Raw genomic sequence first — 10,770 nt, 5'->3', positions numbered from 1 at the left:
CTGGTTCTATGTTTAGCTCTAGGAGTCTACGCGTATAAGAAAGCGTATCACCAGTATTGCTACCGATTGCTCAATATAGGGGCCACCAAGAAGAGAAAGCTGAAGAAGCCCAAGATGATGAAGAATGGCGTGAAGCCGACGATAATCGTGTTGCCCTATAACAACGATGTGTATAGGGAGACAGAGTATCATGTCTTACCGGAGAAACTGCTACCTTTGCACCCAATTGAGAATGAAATGCTCAAGCTACATCCGATTCAAACTGATATGTAGCTAACTGACACAAGTGTAGCTCTGAAACTAATGTGTCCAAGTGCCATGTAATTTGCGAGACTATTTCATCATTAATTATTGATGTTTTTGACTATTGGTCTAATAGCGCGGTCATATCAGAGAATATTCTGTGCGAGTATTTGTACCATTGAAATGGTTTACTACGGTCAAATCAGGAGTCAAAGAATGGTTATTTGGAAGCTTATTTGCATGTGGGTTTTCTACATGGTTGTATGAACTTGATTTTAAGCAAGGCCCAATGTCTGAAGCAGAATTCTGTATTAGAGTTGAAAAAGTTCAAGCCTCATATGTATATGAGATACTAGTCTTGGAGTTTTCATATATTCAGGGTTCTCCAGATATTTAGAGTTCTTCAGATATGCAGGGTTCTCCAGATATTCAGGGATTTCTAGATATTCAGTCTCTAGAGTGTCTGCAAGCCATACAAGAGTCGTACTTCCACCTGAGTGAATAATATGAGATTGAAAATGGTTTGCGGACCAATGCCAAAGTCCCCAGATATGCCTCTCAGATACGTCATCAATGGCCTTTGACCTTACCGAAAGCCTGACTTGACCCAAGGAGACCTATCCCCCCACCTACTTAACTACCTTACCTATATTGTAATTTTATTGATCTCATGTAAAATAGTATCCATGTTTTTATCGAATAAAAAAAGTGATTTTTATTTTACCGACTTGATATCGACAGTATTATTATTATTATTATTGGTCCCGAATTATACCTACTCTTCATTTCTCTCTTTCGCTTCCTCCCTAACTCTCTCTCTCTCTCTCTCCCTTCCTTTCCTTCTCAATCTCTCTTTCCCTCTCTCTCTTCATTTCGAAAGGTAAAGTTCTTGGTTAAGCGACATTCGCCCGCTATTTAAGGCCAAAACTTTGAAAAACGTCAAAAAGAGTTCACAATTCTCAGAGAGATTCGATAAATTATGTAGATCGAAAATATCCTTGGTCCCTGTTTCCAGAAGGTACGGTTTGGACGTTATTCCGGACCAAAGTTCCGCCATTTAGGGCTATACAGGGAAAAAGCTCAAAAGGAACTAGCGCTTCTCACGGCTTTACCTTTAGCCACAGCTCGCTCAAATTTTGCAGACAGCTCCTATTATTAATGATGATCAAAAGTGTCCGCGGGCCGGACCTCGAGAAATGTACGGTTCGGCCGCTATTTAACGTCAAATCTTTTGAAAAGTTCAAAAAGAGTTCGCAATGCTCAGGCCTTTAGATTTCAGCCAAAGTCGCTCGAACTTGGCACAGAGATTTGATAAATTATGTAGATCGAAAATATCCTTGGTCCCTGTTTCCAGAAGGTACGGTTTGGACGTTATTCCGGACCAAAGTTCCGCCATTTAGGGCTATACAGGGAAAAAGCTCAAAAGGAACTAGCTCTTCTCACGGCTTTACTTTTAGCTACAGCTCGCTCAAATTTTGCAGACAGCTTCCATAATTAATGATGATCAAAAGTGTCCGCGGGCCGGACCTCGAGAAATGTACGGTTCGGCCGCTATTTAACGTCAAATCTTTTGAAAAGTTCAAAAAGAGTTCGCAATGCTCAGGCCTTAAGATTTCAGCCAAAGTCGCTCGAACTTGGCACAGAGATTTGATAAATTATGTAGATCAAAAATATCTTTGGGTCCTGTTTCCAGAAGGTACGGTTCGGCCGTTATTCCGGACCAAAGTTCTACAATTTAGGGCTATACAGGGAAAAAGCTCAAAAGGAACTAGCTCTTCTCACGGCTTTACTTTTAGCTACAGCTCGCTCAAATTTTGCAGACAGCTTCCATAATTAATGATGATCAAAAGTGGCCGCGGGCCGGACCTCGAGAAATGTACGGTTCGGCCGCTATTTAACGTCAAATATTTTAAAAAGTTCAAAAAGAGTTCGCAATGCTCAGGCCTTTAGATTTCAGCCAAAGTCGCTCGAACTTGGCACAGAGATTTGATAAATTAAGTAGATCAAAAATATCTTTGGGTCCTGTTTCCAGAAGGTACGGTTCGGCCGTTATTCCGGACCAAAGTTCTACAATTTAGGGCTATACAGGGAAAAAGCTCAAAAGGAACTAGCTCTTCTCACGGCTTTACTTTTAGCCACAGGTCTCTCAAATTTTACAGACAGCTTCCAGAATTAATGATGATCAAAAGTGTCCTCGGGCCGGACCTCGAGAAATGTACGTTCGGCCGCTACTTAACGCCGAATCTCTTAAAAAGATCAATAACAATTCGCAATTCTCAGCAGGGTGTCTACCAAAATGGGAAAATAAAATCCCCGGTTTTCCAGTCTGGTAGACACCCTGTCTCAGGCCTTTCATTGGAACTTCATTGGATGTGCGAATAATACGCTTCCAATGTGCGAGAGGCCTTACTCAAATCAGATCAGTAAACGGTTGCATAATCAAAAATCCACAAAGCTGTTTGAAACATGAACTTGCCGGACCGAGGGAGTCAGAGTTAGAGAGAAAATAAAAGTTATGTAGCAAAATTCCTACTTGTGTGAGATCACTTGATGGGTCCATGTGACGTAACAAAGATCGGCACAATCTTACTAGAACCAGTTTACCGGAGAACTTTCAATTGTGCGATAATGCCCACATGTTTTACATACAGTGTGCAAGAAATGTTTGGGGACATCTGAGTTAAGGGGACGGTGTTCAATTTTATTCATCCTAGTCGGGACCAGAATCTGAGTTGAAACTTGTTTTAATATCTGAGTAATGACTTGGTGTTTTTATGTTTTCGTCTAGTTCATATTGTCCAGGACCAAAATCTCGATATAAACTTGGTTTACTTGAATTCTTGAATTGAGCAATCTGATTGGATAAAAAGATTGACATTAACCAATCAGATTCCTTAAACCACGAGCTATAAACTCTGATTGTAGTTACGACTTGTAATAAAATGAAAAACCGCAAGTCTCTATCTTGCCCATTGAAAACAATCTTATTACTGAATCGGTAAATGAAACCACAAGGGCCACCTAAAGTTTAATTAATTTTGTGTGTTGTAATGAAGATAATATGGTTATAATAACCATAGTATTCCATACATTTTACACACACTGTATTTCGACAAAACAGGGTGTATTGTCGTAGGTGACTGAAGAAGCGTAACACCACAGATAGAGACTAGAACTTGGCCTGATGCACCCTGTATTAAGTGTAAAACAGTGATTTTCAAACTTCTCACATTGTTAAATATCAATTACGTATCCTTCTTTGTGGTAATTTGTGATACATACAAGACAAATTACTTAGCGGGTTCATTTACTACCCGCGTACTCCTCGTACCATTGATTGAGAACCCCTGACTCTTTAGACGACTCTAGAGAGTAAGCTCTAACAACTTTTCTTTGTCTCTTCTGTTGGCAGATATTTGATACCATGTTGAGAAGTGTAGTAAGCATGAGCAGTTGAACATATCCATCAACCTCCTGATGTTCCTTATAACGATATTTCTGTTGGTCTACCAGGTTAGTAACATATCTATTCATCGACCTCCTGATGTTCCTTATAACGATATTTCTGTTGGTCTACCAGGTTAGTAACATATCTATTCATCGACCTCCTGATGTTCCTTATAACGATATTTCTGTTGGTCTACCAGGTTAGTAACATATCTATTCATCGACCTCCTGATGTTCCTTATAACGATATTTCTGTTGGTCTACCAGGTTAGTAACATATCTATTCATCGACCTCCTGATGTTCCTTATAACGATATTTCTGTTGGTCTACCAGGTTAGTAACATATCTATTCATCGACCTCCTGATGTTCCTTATAACGATATTTCTGTTGGTCTACCAGGTTAGTAACATATTCATCGACCTCCTGATGTTCCTTATAACGATATTTCTGTTGGTCTACCAGGTTAGTAACATATCTATTCATCGACCTCCTGATGTTCCTTATAACGATATTTCTGTTGGTCTACCAGGTTAGTAACATATCTATTCATCGACCTCCTGATGTTCCTTATAACGATATTTCTGTTGGTCTACCAGGTTAGTAACATATCTATTCATCGACCTCCTGATGTTCCTTATAACGATATTTCTGTTGGTCTACCAGGTTAGTAACATATCTATTCATCGACCTCCTGATGTTCCTTATAACGATATTTCTGTTGGTCTACCAGGTTAGTAACATATCTATTCATCGACCTCCTGATGTTCCTTATAACGATATTTCTGTTGGTCTACCAGGTTAGTAACATATTCATCGACCTCCTGATGTTCCTTATAACGATATTTCTGTTGGTCTACCAGGTTAGTAACATATCTATTCATCGACCTCCTGATGTTCCTTATAACGATATTTCTGTTGGTCTACCAGGTTAGTAACATATCTATTCATCGACCTCCTGATGTTCCTTATAACGATATTTCTGTTGGTCTACCAGGTTAGTAACATATCTATTCATCGACCTCCTGATGTTCCTTATAACGATATTTCTGTTGGTCTACCAGGTTAGTAACATATCTATTCATCGACCTCCTGATGTTCCTTATAACGATATTTCTGTTGGTCTACCAGGTTAGTAACATATCTATTCATCGACCTCCTGATGTTCCTTATAACGATATTTCTGTTGGTCTACCAGGTTAGTAACATATTCATCGACCTCCTGATGTTCCTTATAACGATATTTCTGTTGGTCTACCAGGTTAGTAACATATCTATTCATCGACCTCCTGATGTTCCTTATAACGATATTTCTGTTGGTCTACCAGGTTAGTAACATATCTATTCATCGACCTCCTGATGTTCCTTATAACGATATTTCTGTTGGTCTACCAGGTTAGTAACATATCTATTCATCGACCTCCTGATGTTCCTTATAACGATATTTCTGTTGGTCTACCAGGTTAGTAACATATCTATTCATCGACCTCCTGATGTTCCTTATAACGATATTTCTGTTGGTCTACCAGGTTAGTAACATATCTATTCATCGACCTCCTGATGTTCCTTATAACGATATTTCTGTTGGTCTACCAGGTTAGTAACATATTCATCGACCTCCTGATGTTCCTTATAACGATATTTCTGTTGGTCTACCAGGTTAGTAACATATCTATTCATCGACCTCCTGATGTTCCTTATAACGATATTTCTGTTGGTCTACCAGGTTAGTAACATATCTATTCATCGACCTCCTGATGTTCCTTATAACGATATTTCTGTTGGTCTACCAGGTTAGTAACATATCTATTCATCGACCTCCTGATGTTCCTTATAACGATATTTCTGTTGGTCTACCAGGTTAGTAACATATCTATTCATCGACCTCCTGATGTTCCTTATAACGATATTTCTGTTGGTCTACCAGGTTAGTAACATATCTATTCATCGACCTCCTGATGTTCCTTATAACGATATTTCTGTTGGTCTACCAGGTTAGTAACATATTCATCGACCTCCTGATGTTCCTTATAACGATATTTCTGTTGGTCTACCAGGTTAGTAACATATCTATTCATCGACCTCCTGATGTTCCTTATAACGATATTTCTGTTGGTCTACCAGGTTAGTAACATATCTATTCATCGACCTCCTGATGTTCCTTATAACGATATTTCTGTTGGTCTACCAGGTTAGTAACATATCTATTCATCGACCTCCTGATGTTCCTTATAACGATATTTCTGTTGGTCTACCAGGTTAGTAACATATCTATTCATCGACCTCCTGATGTTCCTTATAACGATATTTCTGTTGGTCTACCAGGTTAGTAACATATCTATTCATCGACCTCCTGATGTTCCTTATAACGATATTTCTGTTGGTCTACCAGGTTAGTAACATATTCATCGACCTCCTGATGTTCCTTATAACGATATTTCTGTTGGTCTACCAGGTTAGTAACATATCTATTCATCGACCTCCTGATGTTCCTTATAACGATATTTCTGTTGGTCTACCAGGTTAGTAACATATCTATTCATCGACCTCCTGATGTTCCTTATAACGATATTTCTGTTGGTCTACCAGGTTAGTAACATATCTATTCATCGACCTCCTGATGTTCCTTATAACGATATTTCTGTTGGTCTACCAGGTTAGTAACATATCTATTCATCGACCTCCTGATGTTCCTTATAACGATATTTCTGTTGGTCTACCAGGTTAGTAACATATCTATTCATCGACCTCCTGATGTTCCTTATAACGATATTTCTGTTGGTCTACCAGGTTAGTAACATATTCATCGACCTCCTGATGTTCCTTATAACGATATTTCTGTTGGTCTACCAGGTTAGTAACATATCTATTCATCGACCTCCTGATGTTCCTTATAACGATATTTCTGTTGGTCTACCAGGTTAGTAACATATCTATTCATCGACCTCCTGATGTTCCTTATAACGATATTTCTGTTGGTCTACCAGGTTAGTAACATATCTATTCATCGACCTCCTGATGTTCCTTATAACGATATTTCTGTTGGTCTACCAGGTTAGTAACATATCTATTCATCGACCTCCTGATGTTCCTTATAACGATATTTCTGTTGGTCTACCAGGTTAGTAACATATCTATTCATCGACCTCCTGATGTTCCTTATAACGATATTTCTGTTGGTCTACCAGGTTAGTAACATATTCATCGACCTCCTGATGTTCCTTATAACGATATTTCTGTTGGTCTACCAGGTTAGTAACATATCTATTCATCGACCTCCTGATGTTCCTTATAACGATATTTCTGTTGGTCTACCAGGTTAGTAACATATCTATTCATCGACCTCCTGATGTTCCTTATAACGATATTTCTGTTGGTCTACCAGGTTAGTAACATATCTATTCATCGACCTCCTGATGTTCCTTATAACGATATTTCTGTTGGTCTACCAGGTTAGTAACATATCTATTCATCGACCTCCTGATGTTCCTTATAACGATATTTCTGTTGGTCTACCAGGTTAGTAACATATCTATTCATCGACCTCCTGATGTTCCTTATAACGATATTTCTGTTGGTCTACCAGGTTAGTAACATATTCATCGACCTCCTGATGTTCCTTATAACGATATTTCTGTTGGTCTACCAGGTTAGTAACATATCTATTCATCGACCTCCTGATGTTCCTTATAACGATATTTCTGTTGGTCTACCAGGTTAGTAACATATCTATTCATCGACCTCCTGATGTTCCTTATAACGATATTTCTGTTGGTCTACCAGGTTAGTAACATATCTATTCATCGACCTCCTGATGTTCCTTATAACGATATTTCTGTTGGTCTACCAGGTTAGTAACATATCTATTCATCGACCTCCTGATGTTCCTTATAACGATATTTCTGTTGGTCTACCAGGTTAGTAACATATCTATTCATCGACCTCCTGATGTTCCTTATAACGATATTTCTGTTGGTCTACCAGGTTAGTAACATATTCATCGACCTCCTGATGTTCCTTATAACGATATTTCTGTTGGTCTACCAGGTTAGTAACATATCTATTCATCGACCTCCTGATGTTCCTTATAACGATATTTCTGTTGGTCTACCAGGTTAGTAACATATCTATTCATCGACCTCCTGATGTTCCTTATAACGATATTTCTGTTGGTCTACCAGGTTAGTAACATATCTATTCATCGACCTCCTGATGTTCCTTATAACGATATTTCTGTTGGTCTACCAGGTTAGTAACATATCTATTCATCGACCTCCTCTTTGTTGTTACATTTCCCTCTATCAAAAGCTTGATTTTTTCTTTCTAATGCATCCTATGTATAATATTCTGTTTTCCAGCGGATAGAGATCAGCAAGGAGCACCAGCCCAACACCAGCCTACCCCTGAGTGTGTCCATGGTTCAAATAGAGAACTGTGACCTGGTGATTGTGGGTTCGAACTCCCTGCGCGGTCTACAGGCGTTGCAACGTGTGGATATCATCAATGTGAAGTCTCTACAGATAGAGCCACTAGGCATGGCTTGGGATGAAGATAGGAGGTCTAATACGGACTCCAGGGGTATTGTCGTCCATATTGCCCAGTCTAGTGGAGTGATTGTTAGTGACTATTCTTTCCGAGGTAAGTTGGAAAATGGGTACTGTATAATCGGTAGCTCTGAAGAATTATTGTAACTTTTAGTGGATATCGTTTATTACCTTTTCGCGATGCTAGCGTGGACAGGTACGATGTGGGTTCGTATTCCAAAGAACACTGTAAATAGGATACCTTTGGACAAACCTGTAAATATCTCTAAGATATGCAGCTAACATAAAAACTGACAGACCGAAAATGGGGATTCACATTTCAGAGTATCGGATTTGACAGCAAATGCTTTTTTTTTAAGTCACGGACAAAGGTTTGGTGTGCCATTACCATGGCAGTAGGCCCGCCAGTTATAACAGCTCTTTGCTTTAGATACCTACCTTGAATCTTTTAAAAGCTCTTGGCTGTAGGCACCTAACTAGATCTCTTTTAATTTTTGCAGGCAGTGTAAACGTTCTCTCATTCTCCAATGTCTACTTCACTATGATCAAGTCCTACGCGTTCACCAATCTCGAGAACCTGGAGAAGATCCACCTCTCCGATTGTGCCATCGAAAGCGTCGAAATTCAAGCCTTCAAGAAGATCGACATGGACAGCCTCATCATCGAGAACACGAAATTTCTCTCCCCCACCCCGAGTCGAACCTTCTTCGAGCTGTCTCTGAGGCGAGAGCTGAAGCTGTTCAACGTGTACTTTGAACATCTGATGAGTCTGAGCTTCATGATTCACGTGATGAACACGGTCAAGATAGAGAGTTCCTATTTCAAAATCATCGAGGGGGATGCGTTCCATTTGAAAGTGAAAGGTAAGATATTGTGGGGTTGTATGTCATTGCCTTGGCGCAGCAGAAAAGAAAAGTGACGGGAGAGCGCGGATTCAAATCCCAGTCATTGAATTTTATCCTCATTTGACCACAATACTGCACGAGCTTTTCAAGGACAAGAGAAATAAAACATCCTGTGCGTGTGCCCCAATGAGACTGAAAAGTTTCTGAGTCTGAGTAGTCTTTAAAGTTTAAACCTTCTGTGTTTGGTTTGCAAGACAATGTTTTACTCCAGGAGGTAGGAGATTTTATCAAAGGTACCAGAAGCATCATTATTTATCTGTGCTTCATATGTTGCAGGGAATGTTTGAGTATTATTTATCTTGTGCTATGTTGCAGGCAACGTGTTCATTGAAGACAACTACTTCAACGACATGAGGTACGGAGCTCTGTACGGAATTGCAAGTCAGGACGAGTACGGAGATTCTGAACTCCTCTTCGAGAACAACACCATACACACGTACGAAGATAACGCCATCAAATTCAACACCACTCGGTTCAAAGTTCGCGTGACGGACATTGTCTTCAATACAAAATGCCCGTGCACCGCGCATCTTCCGTACGCGGACAAGATCCTGTGTGAACACAGCAACCAACTAGTCAAGTACAACCATTTCCTCGCCCACCAGTGTAAAGTTAGCGTCTCCAGTGCCCTCCAAGTGTACAGCCTAGTCATTGTCATCACCCTGGTTCTATGTTTAGCTCTAGGAGTCTACGCGTATAAGAAAGCGTATCACCAGTATTGCTACCGATTGCTCAATATAGGGGCCACCAAGAAGAGAAAGCTGAAGAAGCCCAAGATGATGAAGAATGGCGTGAAGCCGACGATAATCGTGTTGCCCTATAACAACGATGTGTATAGGGAGACAGAGTATCATGTCTTACCGGAGAAACTGCTACCTTTGCACCCCATTGAGAATGAAATGCTCAAGCTACATCCGATTCAAACTGATATGTAGTTAACTGACACAAGTGTAGCTCTAAAACTAATGTGTCCAAGTGCCATGTAATTTGCGAGACTATTTCATCATTAATTGATGTTTTTGACTATTGGTCTAATAGCGCGGTCATAACAGAGAATGTTCTGTACGAGTATTTGTACCATTGAAATGGTTTACTACGGTCAAATCAGGAGTCAAAGAATGGTTATTTGGGAGCTTATTTGCATGTGGGTTTTCTACATGGTTGTATGAACTTGATTTTAAGCAAGGCCCAATGTCTGAAGCAGAATTCTGTATTAGAGTTGAAAAAGTTCAAGCCTCATATATGAGATACTAGTCTTGGAGTTTTCATATATTCAGGGTTCTCCAGATGTTCAGGGGTTTCTAGATATTTAGAGTTCTTCAGATATGCAGGGTTCTCCAGATATTCAGGGATTTCTAGATATTCAGTCTCTAGAGTGTCTGCAAGCCATACAAGAGTCGTACTTCCACCTGAGTGAATAATATGAGATTGAAAATGGTTTGCGGACCAATGCCAAAGTCCCCAGATATGCCTCTCAGATACGTCATCAATGGCCTTTGACCTTACCGAAAGCCTGACTTGACCCAAGGAGACCTATCCCCCCACCTACTTAACTACCTATATTGTAATTTTATTGATCTCATGTAAAATAGTATCCATGTTTTTATCGAATAAAAAAAGTGATTTTTATTT

General features: G+C 39.6%; 1 protein-coding gene across 1 annotated transcript; it reads left to right on the top strand.

The window, feature by feature from the left end:
• Positions 1-8,030: 8,030 nt before the first annotated feature.
• LOC103523507 lies at positions 8,031-10,684 on the top strand. Its single transcript, XM_026833006.1, has 3 exons — positions 8,031-8,327; positions 8,734-9,096; positions 9,454-10,684. Exons 1-3 carry the CDS (start codon positions 8,105-8,107, stop codon positions 10,071-10,073), a joined length of 1,206 nt encoding a protein of 401 aa, XP_026688807.1. The 5' UTR covers positions 8,031-8,104; the 3' UTR covers positions 10,074-10,684.
• The last annotated feature ends 86 nt before the right edge of the window (positions 10,685-10,770 follow it).

Source organism: Diaphorina citri, unplaced genomic scaffold, assembly GCF_000475195.1.
Source record: "Diaphorina citri unplaced genomic scaffold, Diaci psyllid genome assembly version 1.1 scaffold25072, whole genome shotgun sequence".
Classification (NCBI taxonomy): Eukaryota; Metazoa; Arthropoda; class Insecta; order Hemiptera; family Psyllidae; genus Diaphorina; species Diaphorina citri.
The sequence above is the reverse complement of the archived record's forward strand: the minus strand, read 5'-3'. Positions and strand labels throughout refer to the sequence as shown.